Source organism: Phycodurus eques, chromosome 5, assembly GCF_024500275.1.
Source record: "Phycodurus eques isolate BA_2022a chromosome 5, UOR_Pequ_1.1, whole genome shotgun sequence".
Classification (NCBI taxonomy): Eukaryota; Metazoa; Chordata; class Actinopteri; order Syngnathiformes; family Syngnathidae; genus Phycodurus; species Phycodurus eques.
Genome location: NC_084529.1, coordinates 21,675,822 through 21,689,234, shown reverse-complemented (window position 1 = coordinate 21,689,234; position 13,413 = coordinate 21,675,822). Strand labels below are relative to the sequence as shown.

Below are 13,413 nucleotides of genomic sequence, written 5' to 3'. Positions count from 1 at the left end.
TGATTCAGTTACTAGTTTGGGCCGTAACATGTCAGAAAAAGGACTAACCTGTTGATCACTGTTTTCCAAAGTAAAAGTACATGTTTGCAAATGACTTATTTGATTAAACACAAAGATAACCAGCCTGCATTCATGGAGGACTACAGAAATCTACTTACTGCTGAGAGGCTGAAATTCTGAGGATTTGGATCATTTTATGTTAAACAAGGTCTCTAAAGGATACAGTAATCAATTATCAAAACAGTTGTGGATGAATCGATTAATTGTTGCACCTGTAATAAAATATTCTCTCTCCTTCTCCCTCTCTGTGTCCGTATAGGAGATATAATGTTAGGTCATTGGCATGACATGAACAGTTACAATTAAATGCAGCAAAGATGAGATATGGTAATGATATTAGCGTGTTGGTATTATGTGGTAGAAGTTAAGAAATGTTCCACATATCCTGGTTTAAGCCAGGTATTTAAACCATGACTGTATATCACTGAAAAGCAGTGTATTGCTCTGTGTAGATAGCACGCTCAGAACACAGTGATGGAAAAGTGGGAGGGATTGGGCGGAACAAACAATTTTTGAGGCAAGAGGGGATGGTGTATTTAGTCATTTGATAACCCGAGGCAAACCCAGTTATTGGGCCCTCCGCAGCTGTTTACTGCAAAGATTTGGAATATTAATGTTTATCATCAACAAAAAAATATGCCTATGAGTAGATTTTCAGTCATCCAGGTCACGGTAATTCGCAAAGGTCAGTATAGGGTGTTGTTGTCGCCGGGGTGTGGCCAACCGACTGCTCACACGCCTGGTAGCAAAACAACTCATTCCAGCCACTGTTACCATGGAATGAGTCAAACTTTGGATGGTGGGATGTCAGGACATTGTTATAACCAGACGATAGGTGATGTCTCAAACCTCCTCTGTTTAGAAACATATTTTCTCGTAAACTAGATTTGTGGTTGATGTGTCAGATTTGCATTTGAGATTTTACCACCAGGCGAGTGAACGACAGGTTTATACGCAGGGCAACAGCGTCAACAATAACATCCTATTGTGAACAACTCCCTCAGCGTCATAATTTGGAGACTACACACCTACTAATTTAGAACTAAAGACACCTTTGGGATTAAAGGTGAAACGTCTTCCACAAACACAAACAAGTCCAGTTGCCTCAATTCAACCTTTGTGGATCAACTAAAAATATTAAAACATGAACAAACACATTTTAACTCATACATCTGGGGAAACACAGCTAAATTAATGCAACACATATTAAAGGATCTTTATTAAAAGGTGAAAAATAAAATGCTCCATGGGTCAGATTATAGAACACAGGCTGGACTTTGCCCAACTCTGTCTTAAATGGTTAGCATATAGTTTTTAAAAGCTTGGAATTATTACAATATATAATTAATTTTGCATGCTTAAAATACATACAGTATCTTACAAAATTAGGTACCCATAACATTTTTGTAAATATTTTATGTTTTCATGGGACAAAAAAAAAAAGACACTGCAATGCTACAATGTACTGTAAAGTAGCAAGTGCACAGCTTTTATAACAGTGTAAATTTACTATCCCCCCAAGATAACTCAACACATAGCTATCAATGTCTAAACCATTGGGAACAAAAGTGAGTACACCCCTAAGTGAAAATGTCCAAATTGGGCCAAAAGTGTCAATATTTAATGTGTGCTGATGCCTATCCCAGCTGACTTTGAGCAAGAGGTGGAGTTACATCCTGGACTGGTTGCCAGTCAATTGCAAGGCACATACAGACAAACAACAACATTCTACGGACAATTTAGAGGCACCAACTCCAAACACTTTCAGTCAAGCCACATGAATGTTGGTTTGGGCCAGCTGTGGTTTTGGATGCGGTCGGGCTCTACAGAGTGTGTACTCAGCATGGGAGCGATAGGATGTGGTGATGCGAGGGACAAGCGTGCGGCCAGGAGACCCATCCGAACACATGCGTCCGTGTCTCGACCCTGGATGATCCCGGCCATCAAGGCGCCTGCAAGACTGCATACAGGGAGACGATGACTCGTGTTTTGCTTTGAACGTTTTAAAACATATCAGAAAGAGAGCTGCTTTCTACCTGTCTCCTGCTCCTGAGACGTTCTTATGTGCTGCTGCACTCAGTGCTGGGTAGTGGAGAGCGCACAGCTTCCTTGTCTGAAATTACAAATGGACACAATAAGATATTTATTATCCTCTACCCATCCATGCATTCATCCAACGTCCAGACATCATCAGTTCACATAAGTTGCCTCGCAGTGAAATGACAGGTATAGTTGAATTTTGTGTTCGCATGGTGTTGTTTTTGTTGTGTGTATTTTTGCCATTTTTGTTTTAACTATGGCTCCAAAGAAGGTGAGAAGTGAATGATGTCCATTGAGTTAAAGGAGGAAATCACAAATATAAGCGAGAGTGGCAAAAAGGATAAAACAATAGTGATGGAGATTAAATTCAGAGAAAGCGCAGTGAAACAAATGTCAAAAATGTTTCTCTACATTGTATTTAATTGTTTTTACAGTATGCTTTTATAAAGTGCGAAAGTGTACTGCAGAGTGCTATTTTTCTGATTAAAAAACACTTTTTTGGGGGGGGGGGGGGGGGGGCTGGAACAGAATAATTGCATTTGTATTCATTTCAAATGGAAAAGATGATTTGAACTACGACTGATTTGAGTTACTAGCGTAGTCACAACAAATAAAACTCCTAAGTCAACCAGTTTAATTTATCTTTGATCTTCTTTAGTTTTGTGAATTGAAACAGTAAAGTTCTTGCCTTCTTCTCTATTCTTGGCTTCAGATTGACTGAGCCCACATGGTGCTCACCGCATACCACCACTCCATTCTCTCCCAGGGTCACCACCAGGCAGTGGAGATGCTCCAGAAGGGGGCGTGAGAGGGCCACGGCCAGACTCAGCACCTGCTCCAGGGAGTTTGGAAGCACTGATGTCGCCCCCGACCCCCAAACCACATCCTCACTTCCACATGACCACAAACAAAGCTGTATTTCTTCAGATCTTTACCTTTAGGTGTTTGTAGGCCAAGCGTTTTATTCATGGTGCACAACTCCGCCAGGTTGGGTGACGCGTAGGACAGCGACTTCCAGGCGTCGGACAGAAAGGGTTTACAAGCTTTTTTTGAATCCGTCGGCTCATACCAAACTGCACATTGAGATTAAGCACTCAAATTTGATGTCAAGGACTTTCTGTTTTTCACTTAGAGCAGGGGTCTCAAAACTCAACTTATCCGGGGGCCGCTATAGAACGAGCCAGGGTGAGTCTGGGCCGCGTCAAGTATCCCACAAAAAAGGGTTTCAAGTACAGTAATCCCCCGTTTATTGCGGGGGTTAAGCTCCAGACCACTCATACAATAGAAATCCACGAAGTGGCGACCACATATATTTTTTTAATTATGTACACATATTTTAAAGCTGTATGAACTGCCCCAAACTCTTCTTATTTTCCCCCACACTCCTGTTTATCTCTACCGTACGCTTATAAACACTTTCTATGCTCTTAAACACATTTTTAAACTCTTAAACAAACAGTAATCTATTGCATTACTGTACACTATTTTATACATTTTATTTTTATTTAGCGTTGCCAATTGACTTTGGCTAACTTATCAACAAACACCGCTGAAAGCTGTCATGAGCCTGAGATATGGTAGCTTGTAGGTGATTTAAAAAAAGAAAAAAAAAAGCCCAGGGCAATGCATGGGCCACACTAACACTAAACATTGATGTCAAGTACGGGGCCGCAAAATATCGTCCTGCGGGCCTCAATTGGCACCCGGTCTGCAAGTTTGAGACCTCTGATTTAGCGTGTACCGTTGATGTTGTGCTGTTTGGCGACGGAGCAAACATAACTGATGGTGGAGGCTGGTATGTTTCCATCAAGACACACCAGGGTGGACGACAAAAGCTGCTTCTCAAACTGTGACACCTATTGGAAGACCGTAAGAAGACAAATGCAAATAATACATTCATTTTATTTAGTTTTATGCTCAGTTCAGTGCCAGAGAAGACTATGGAAAATTTAGAGTGAACCCAACATTAATTATTTAATGTGTGATGAAGAAAACCCATGCAAGCATGGAAGAGAACTCCACAGAGTAGGCCTGAGTTGAGATTCAAACCCACAACCTCAGAGAATTGAATCTAAAAAAGCACTAGGCCACTTCGGAGTGGCCTAGTGCTTTTCAGAAGAACTTACATATTGTTCTGTTATTAGCTGATGAATGTCCATGTCGCCCAGTCCAAGACTGAGTTCTCCATTTTCAGTGATAACCGCACAGTAGGTAGCTGTGCTTTGGCCTTCCAACCTCGTCACGCCGCTGGTATCCTGACGGCAAAAGCACACATGCCAACGGCATTTACCGACCAAAAAATCAAATATAACTTGAACGGCATCTGATGACTGAGGTTGTTAAGGTGTGGGCATTTTTTCTGGTAAATTAACAAATTAATTCCGATGAAACGTTTCCAACTTTGAAAATTTCCGTAATTCTGCAACCCTACAGACAACAGATACCATATGTTTGCAGTAGTTGAAGACGGCATCGCTTTGAGAATCAGCTCCGGTGGCTGAGATGAACATCGGCCGATGACCCAAACGACTCAGACATTCTTAAAAGACAAGCACACCCCAAAAATTAAATCAATCAGATTACATAAGAAAACACAATCGAGCAAAGATCACACAAACCCACCAGCGATGTTTCGTCCTACGCCTCCATATGACTGACAAAAACTTCCTGGGTTGGTCTGTCCAAACTCAGAGTGACAACAGCTTAAAAATAACCTTCATCTTTATTCTTCTATCTATGGCAGCGATGTATAGTGACAGGAAAAACTATTAAATGCTCTTCCATTAGATGGCAGAAGGTAACAATTAAATGTGTATCCACTTTTTGTGACATTTTTATTTGCCAGTGTGCTGTTTTCTTATGCGATATACCATATTTGCCTTGGCTCATTAAGGTTGGGAAACACTGCTGTATGTATGATATGCATTATAAACTTACTTGAAGTGTTTTCGTTTTTCCTTTTGCAATAAAATCCACATTTATACCCCCGACGACAACCTGCAGCAAAATAGAGTGGCATTGTTGATGTAGACTGAGCTCGTAAACTATAAAGGAGACATATTATGAAAATTACTTTTATAATGGCTTGTTTACAAATAGTTGAGTCTCAAGGATGTCTGCCCAACCATCAAGTGTGAAATTAAAGAACCATGTAAATTTTTTGTTATCTGCCCATTTCTCAGAATCTGTCTGTGAGTGAGCTGCTCTGCACTTCCACAACAACAGTGGGCATAATTTACATGATAACCACCCTCACACACAACATGATTGGTTAGGCTGAGTCAAGATCCAGAGCCACTTTCAACCAATGATGCTGTCTGAAACACAATCATACGGAAACATCCAGATTCCTCACGGGTGCGACGCACCTACTATCATGTTAAAGTCAAAAGGTAAGCAGAGCTGCATCTAGTTTTGTTAGATACACAGATTAGCGTTAGCAAACAGCGTTAGCTTCTGATATGCGGCACTGACATGTTATGTTACAGGTGCTCACTTTTTGGGAACGGATTTAAAAAATGTCTCCTTGAAATCAAACATCTGCGTTTGATAACACTCACGATATTGGTTTCACATTGTTTGGCGGGATGATATGATGCGATACTTGACTTTCTTTTGTTCACCCGCTTTGACAGCGCACCGGCTATCTGGCTGCCAACTTTTGCATTGTTATGAATGAGAGCAATATCTATAAGCAAAATGAAGGAGAGATAACATACTGACATTGGGGAGTCCATTTCCTGTGCAAACGGTTAGACATGAATTATTGGAAGGATACTGGCTTGAAGGGACTTTCCTTGCGTCAGCTCGTTGATCCTTTGGAGAATGTTCGGCGTCACGTCTTTTCCTGTGATGCCTCGAGCACTGAATGAGAAGAAAAAAAGAGAGTAACTGTTGTGTGGAAATGCAGACTGACGACCGTGAAATCTAACTATGGAGGAGAGAAGTCAACACTAGCTTTTCACCCTTACTGTTCAGTTTCCAATGCACACATAGTACAGTGGTGCCTTGGGATACGAGTTGAACTTGCTCCATGGCTACGCTCGTAGCTCAAAACACTCATATCTCAAATCATCTTCCCCCATTTAAATGAATGGAAATGCAATGCAATATTAGATATATTCCATGATTGTGGTGTTTACGGCCTCTGTCATTTTGACTTGGATTGCTTCTGTGCATGTATACCTTGTAGCTTCATCAAGATCGCCATAAAGTTTGTTGTAAAAAAAGAAGAAAACAAGCGCCCCGCTGAATGAGGCTTCCCTTATTATCCTAGCTCTGAGTAGCTGCGTGGCTATTCACTGAAGCGCCACAGACGAAGCCCACGACCACAGCATATTGAATTCGAGAATGTTTATCCAACACAGCATGAAAGATTAAGAGAGCAGGCTAGCTAGCCAGCACGCTAAGTCTTGTAGCTAGCTGGCAGCTTGTTCCAAGGCATGAAGGCACTTGGCAGTGACGATTAAGGGCGCTGACTGCCAAAACAGACACAGCCTTCTACCTTTACACAAGGACTAGTGAGGGATCCTGGTTAAAGTAAGCCATTTTAAACTTTTCCAAAGGGAGACATAGCAGCTAAAATGCGCCAGCCGAAACGTGCCAGTGGATTTTTCATTTGTTGGATTATTATTTCGGAATAGTACAAGGAGTAACGATTCAGTTCCGATTCGCTAGTCCTTCATTTCTGTAAATACGATTAGTGAAAGGGGATTTAGAGAGCGAGTCCGAGCCCTAATGGAGAGGGCCTTGTTACTCCTTAGTAAGCCACAATAACATTAGCTGTTTTTTCTGCAGAGGATAAAGACTATGTCTGTAAGTAATGTTATATTACCCGTCTACATGTTTTTGTTTTCAAAGATCGACTAAATGGTTACAACACCGTGGCACTGATGCTATTCGGATCTCGAAAAACTCATAAATCAGGTCATTCGTATCTCAAGGCATCACTGCACTTGCAAAAGTACATTTTCCCTTTTCTCCGAAACCTACATTAAGGATTAAACATCCATTTATTTATGTCAGACAGGCTATTAATACACCTTGAAAAGATCTTCAGTTCATAATTTGATATAGAGAATTATAAGGATATTCTGGGCTTGTGTCAAAACTGGCCTGTGCATGGAAAACAAACAGTATGTAAGGGTTAACTTTTCATTTGTAAATTTGATTCATAAATATAATTTTCATACTTTGTCTCTGCCAAGGCCGTCTGTATTGCTTGCTCTATCTGCTGGCCAGCTGCTGCGTACTCCTGCGGGATGGGCACAGCGATCAGCACGCCACTGTGGACACCAAGCGACAAAGCACTCTCTAATGGGAAGGTAATGACACATCATGATCATTTGTGAATGTCAATGCATTTTCTGAAATTACTGGGCATTGGGTTGAATTTTGAAAAGTCAATCTACCGATGAGTTGTGCAGCCTTGTCAGGGTCGCCGACTTGGTAAGGAGAGGTGAATCCACTTAGTGGAGAGAAGAAGGCTGGGAAATCCTTTGATGGTCCATAGGTGGCAACACAAACACCCTGCGTCTCCTGATTAGGGAAAATAAACAGTGCTGGGGGGTACTAAAGCAGATTTTTCAGGTACTGTATCTGTACTTGACTTGAGTATATATCTTTTTGATGACTTTGACTTTTACTCCTTAAGTTTGAAAACAGATATGTGTACTTTAACAGATCATTTTACTTATGTAGCTAAAGCACCGGGGGTGGCGGTGGTGGTGGGGGGCAGTATGATACAGTTTGCAGAAACAAACAACGAAGAATAGAATAAAGAATATGCCTGTGAGTATTGCTATATTATCTGACTACATGCGTTGCTCCACTGTTTGTGTTCAACTCTCTGTTTCTTAAAGGGTTCTAAAACCGCAACTATCAATGCTAATTCTCAGCATGTCAAAGGCATTTTTAAATGTACCGGCATGTTAGCGTTAAAGTTATAATCTGTGATTTCTGGCACCCCCTTACGCTTTAATTCAGCATTACAACAAAGCCTTCGTCGCTTCAATATGACAGAGGCAAAAATGCTTGTCGGCCCTCCTCCTTCCAACGCCGCATGCTTTCTCCTTTCTCAATGGCTCAATCAATCCACACCCTGCCCATATATGGGCCTGCCCGTTTGTAGGTAAAATGCGACACTTCATTTTAGTGTGCCACCAAGTGATGTAGTGCGGGAATAGGGTATAGGATAGGCACTAAATGTAAAAAAAAATACATCTATTGAAAAATATAGCAAGATGTGTCAGATGCTGATAGGCTTAATCAGCATTCTGTCATCTACACTTGTAGTGGTGAAAATGACTTTTTTTAACAAAACATTATTGTGGATTATACTTTTAAGATAAGCAGACTTTCCCAAGGCAAAACTGTGGTTGTTTTAGATACACTTGGAATTCTCTTTGATTTATGTTTAGTTTGACCGTGAGTTGAATTGAGTTCACTGCCACCATGCAGCACTATCTCAAGTTTGTACTTGCAAGTCAAAGCAAAACATTGTCAAGATGACAGCTCATATCTTGAAAAACCCCTAAATTGGGTCACTCGTATCTCAATACACAACTGCATCTGTACTTCTACTTAAGTACCGAGTGTGAGTACTTTTGCCAAAAGGAACTACAGAGTAACAATTCATTGTCAGTCATAGTTATACAGTACATGTGCTATTGTATGTCTCCTCAAAGCTCTTACGAGGAACTCCAGAGTGCGCCCAACGTCTAGAATAGACTTGACTCCAGCAGACACCACAACAACGGGAGTCCTGCCGAGTTCTGTTAGATCCGCACTGATATCCAGACCTGGAAAAATACCGAAAAATGTCAAAACATAATGGCAATAACTCAATATTGGATGAAAATCCAAAATATGCATTAGGGCCAAGTGAGACAAAATATGATGCTGAGGTGAAAAAAAGCTCATTAATGTTGAGTACCGGTAATGTAAAAACTAAATGTAATTGTAATAGTTCCATCCATTCGTTTTCTATTGTGTTTTCCCTCATTATGGATGCTAATCTCAATCTCAGCTCTGGCCTTCCTGTGTGGAGTTTGCATATTCTCCCAGTGCTCGTGTGGGTTTTCATCATGTTCTCCGGCTTCCTCCCACATTCCAAAAATATGCATGTGCGGTTTACTGACGACACTAAATTGTGCATAGATGTGATTGGTTGTTTGTGTGATTAGCTGGGGACCAGTCAAGGGTATATCCCGCTTCTCACCCAAAGTCAGGTGGGATAGTCTCCAGCTCACCTGTCATCCTAATGAGGATGAGCACAATAGAAAAGGGATGGATGGACTTTTTAGGGATGCGCAAACACCCAAGATTTCCTTCAGCTTACTTCTGCATTCCTGGAACAGTAGCCCTAAAGGGACAGTCGACATCACCTTTGCAAAGCGATCCATTATAAAAAGCTGTCCGTCTTACTATTCTCTCCATCTCTGTGCACTCCCCCGATGCCTCCAGTGACAAACACGGGGATGCCAACTCGCTGTGCCGCTATCATGGTGGCCGACACAGTCGTTCCCCCAGAGAGCCCCTGAGGACGCATCACATCCAGTGAGTGGTGGGACTTAAACCAAGTATAAATACTTTGCTTCTGTACTAAATTGAGTGTTTAGCTAGCTGTACGTATTAATGAGAATTTATTTTCCTGATGACTTTTTACTTTTACTCACTACATTTGAAAACTGCACTTTCTACTCCATACTTTGTCAAAATTGGCCCAGAACATTTTTAACTTAACACAGTTGTTTACATAACACGAGTACCTGATTGTGTACATGCTATAAGCATGGTGTTGATGCTTTATGACCCTCTGCATTTTAAGTGGTTCTTGGCTCATCTATACACAATTAAAAACGTATATGTTGGTTTCTTACCTGTTTTTCTTGAAAACAAAAGAAGTATCAAATAAATGGTCCCGTTTTAAAAAATGTTGGTGCCTAAATTGTCCTCCAATTCTGGAATTACCTTTTGCCACCTCTGCATCAATTGAATACGGAAGTACACCGAGTTTTATATTTCACATCTGAGTGTTGCGTCCTCACTTGGCTAACCACATACGGCAGGTCACGGCGAGACACCTTGACGGAGCCGTCACAGCGGGCCAGGAAGTCCAGCTCCTCCGTAGACAGACCGATGTGAACTTTGCCCTCAATCACCCCGACAGTGGCAGGGGTGGCGTCTTGGGCCCTCACTATGGCCTCCACCTCTCTGGCTGTGCTGTGTTGATCCACTCATTCACCATGATTATCACAGTTGTAACAGTGTGCTGCTATTCATATCACATACCTGAGATTGTGAGGATAGGGCATGCCATGAGTGATGATAGTGCTCTCTAGCGCCACCACTGGGCGGTTTTCTGCCAGTGCATGCGATACCGATGGATGAACTCTGAAGGCGCTGTCTAAAAGAACCACCATATATTTATTACTGTATAGTAGTTGGTGGTGGGACGTAACAAGCCTATTTTGACAAAGTGAGGAGTAAGTACAGAACACTATTTTCAAATTTAGGGAGTAACAGTATATTAAATACTCCAGTTAAGGACAGATACATGAAAAATTGTACTTCGTTACTTCCCAACAGTGACTTTTAAACACAATGTGCCAAAAAAAAAACCATGTAGGTCTTCAAATTAATCAAAACAGGTGCAGTATTAAGTGTAAATTACGGGAAAATTCGTTTTTACATTGTACTTTAATGCATTTTACAGTTTTAACTACTCAACTTCAAGTTAACTAGGCCTACAGATATCTGAAAAATCATCTTAAGTACCGTTTAAAGTATTTGTACTTCACTTAAGTTCTCACCACTAGCTTTTAGAGCATAAAGTGGAAAAAAAAAAAGTGTGGGCCTAAAGCTGATAAAAACTGGTCGTATCAAAGGAGTTTAATCAATAATTCTACTTTTACCATTTTTTTTAACACAAACATCTGTACTTTTGCCACCTCTGATCGCAATCATCAGTACACTCCTAACATAGTTCGTACACGTATCCTTTTAAAAGGTCAAATTCACACTTTCAAGCTTTTTCAGTACAAAACAGCTCTGAATCGCTGATATAAAGAATCAAACTAGTCAAAACAAGAATAAATGAAATTATTTTATTTAACCAGCTTATTTATTAATTCAGTCACTTAGGCACTGTAGTTCTCTAATCGTTCCCAGTATTGAACACTCCTTTAATTACCAAGTACAATTCCTTAGGCAATAATTGATACAAAGCCATATTTTAAGTCCAAAAAAAAGGCAATTCTTACCATTCTGAAATGTCAAAAGTCCTCTTCTAATGATCAATGTGCAGACTCGCTTGAGCATTCTTTTTTTTTTTTTTGTGGGAGTACCTTGACAACACAAAGAAACTTAATAACATTCTGGAACACTGTCCTTAATCTATCACTTACAACTTGTTACACTACACTTTTGGAACATTGTTTTCGCTCTCTCCCTCTATAGACCACATTCAAATGATTGCTTTAATTGTTAAAAAAAAATACGAATTTCTACACCTTTAAGGATACAACCAAAAGATTAATTTTCCACAAGTAGAAAAAAATATTGCAAGTTGTGTCATTCCCTTTTGTACAGTAGGTTTTCATTAAAAAAAAGACAGTTTGTTTTAAGGTAAGTTGGGCATTTTATACTAAACCTACACTTTCATCAATATTACACCCACAATATACACTACATCAGTCCAAAGTAGTACAATGAATAAGCCAAGAGCAGTTTGCACATGCATTTGGTGCTTACCTTCTCTGCCGCTACAAAAAAAAAAAAAAAAAGTTAATAACTTTGCCCAGAAGGCTGAACTTTAACCCCAGACACTGTTGACACGGCCAGCTAGCATCAATAACAGACATCTACTGGTTAACTAATTCTCCAGAAGTCGGTCTTTTGGATTAGAACATATCATTCATGTCAACAAATACTTTGTTATTTTCAGCTGCAACGTATACGATAAATGTTACTTACAGATTTTTCATTTTCTGTATTTCTGGTCACTGTATTATTACTACAATTGTACATACAATCCAGTTCAATTCTCCCACACATTAGCGTACAATGTAATGGCAGTTGTCCACAGCGTAATACATCCTAAGTCACATGGGCCGAGGTGTTTCCCCCCCCCCCCCCCCATTTTTTAACATCCTTATACCTGGTGGCACGGTGGACGACTGGTTGGAGCGTCTACCTCACAGTTCTGAGGACCGGGGTTCAATCCCCAGCCCCGCCTGTGTGGAGTTTGCATGTTCTCCCCGTGCCTGGGTGGGTTTTCTCCGGGCACTCCGGTTTCCTCCCACATCCCAAAAACATGCGTAGTAGGTTGATTAAAGACTCTAAAGTGTCCGTAGGTGTGTATGTGAGTGCGAATGGTTGTTTGTTTATGTGTGCCCTGCGATTGGCTGGCGACCAGTTCAGGGTGTACCCCGCCTACTGCCCGAAGATAGCTGGGATAGGCTCCAGCACTCCCGCGACCCTAGTGAGGATAAGCGGCTCAGAAAATGGATGGATGGATGGATCCTTATACCAGGGATTCTCAAACTTTGTTGGTCCAGGGACTCCATACACGGAGGATTTTTTTATCGAAGGGACCACTCAAAACGCTAATTAAACATAACTCCCATGTGTACCTCTAAAGTCCATATGAATTATAAAGTTACCTATTTTTGGGGAAAATATGCACAATGTTATGACAAAGATTTTGGAGGGGAAAAAAGTTGTCAAGTTATAAGAATAAAGTCGTATTTGTTCAAGAAATAAAGTTGTAATCACATGAACAAAGACGCATTTTGTTGGGATGAAAAAAAGTTGTCATTTTATGGCAATAAAGTCGTATTTTTCCAAGATTGGTGCATTGACATATTTCCTCATTCACTGCAGTGGATGTTTATATTTGTTAAATGTAGTCTAGACAGTTACAGCCACCGCCGTAAATCCACCTTAAATATATTTTTCAACGAGTAGGCATGGAAGAGGGTTTCACCTAGCTTGTCTGTGAAGTTCAGGTTTGTAAACCACTGTAATCACTCACAGATCCTCGTAGATGGCGGCATTGCATCGCTTTGGATTTGAGCTCAACACAACTTTTGAATAGAAGATAAAGAATAGACAGTGAATCTTCAATTGTCACGTCAATTATGTGGGACAGAAATGCCAACAGAAACACATTAGAAGTTGGACAAGTTTAGGCACCTCACACTCAGAGAGCTTATGTATGTATGGTATCAACAGAGTATGTGTGTAGGTAGGTAGTAGAAAGTATTTGTCACGATCGTGAGAAAAGATAATACAGTTCATTCAGTGAATGAT

The 13,413-nt window shown here is 40.6% G+C and overlaps 1 protein-coding gene across 1 annotated transcript; it reads right to left on the bottom strand.

Moving 5' to 3' along the window:
* Positions 1 to 1,583: 1,583 nt before the first annotated feature.
* Positions 1,584 to 11,421, bottom strand: zgc:136858 (uncharacterized protein LOC678543 homolog). The gene is made up of 18 exons (XM_061677294.1): positions 11,364 to 11,421; positions 10,393 to 10,507; positions 10,149 to 10,323; positions 9,526 to 9,637; positions 8,794 to 8,900; positions 7,512 to 7,638; positions 7,293 to 7,413; positions 5,879 to 5,964; positions 5,661 to 5,788; positions 5,038 to 5,097; positions 4,723 to 4,786; positions 4,545 to 4,639; positions 4,227 to 4,355; positions 3,842 to 3,956; positions 3,036 to 3,173; positions 2,789 to 2,955; positions 2,097 to 2,173; positions 1,584 to 2,020 (listed from the first exon to the last, which is right to left on the bottom strand). Exons 1-18 carry the CDS (start codon positions 11,419 to 11,421, stop codon positions 1,825 to 1,827), a joined length of 2,070 nt encoding a protein of 689 aa, XP_061533278.1. The 3' UTR covers positions 1,584 to 1,824.
* Between the last annotated feature and the right edge of the window lie 1,992 nt (positions 11,422 to 13,413).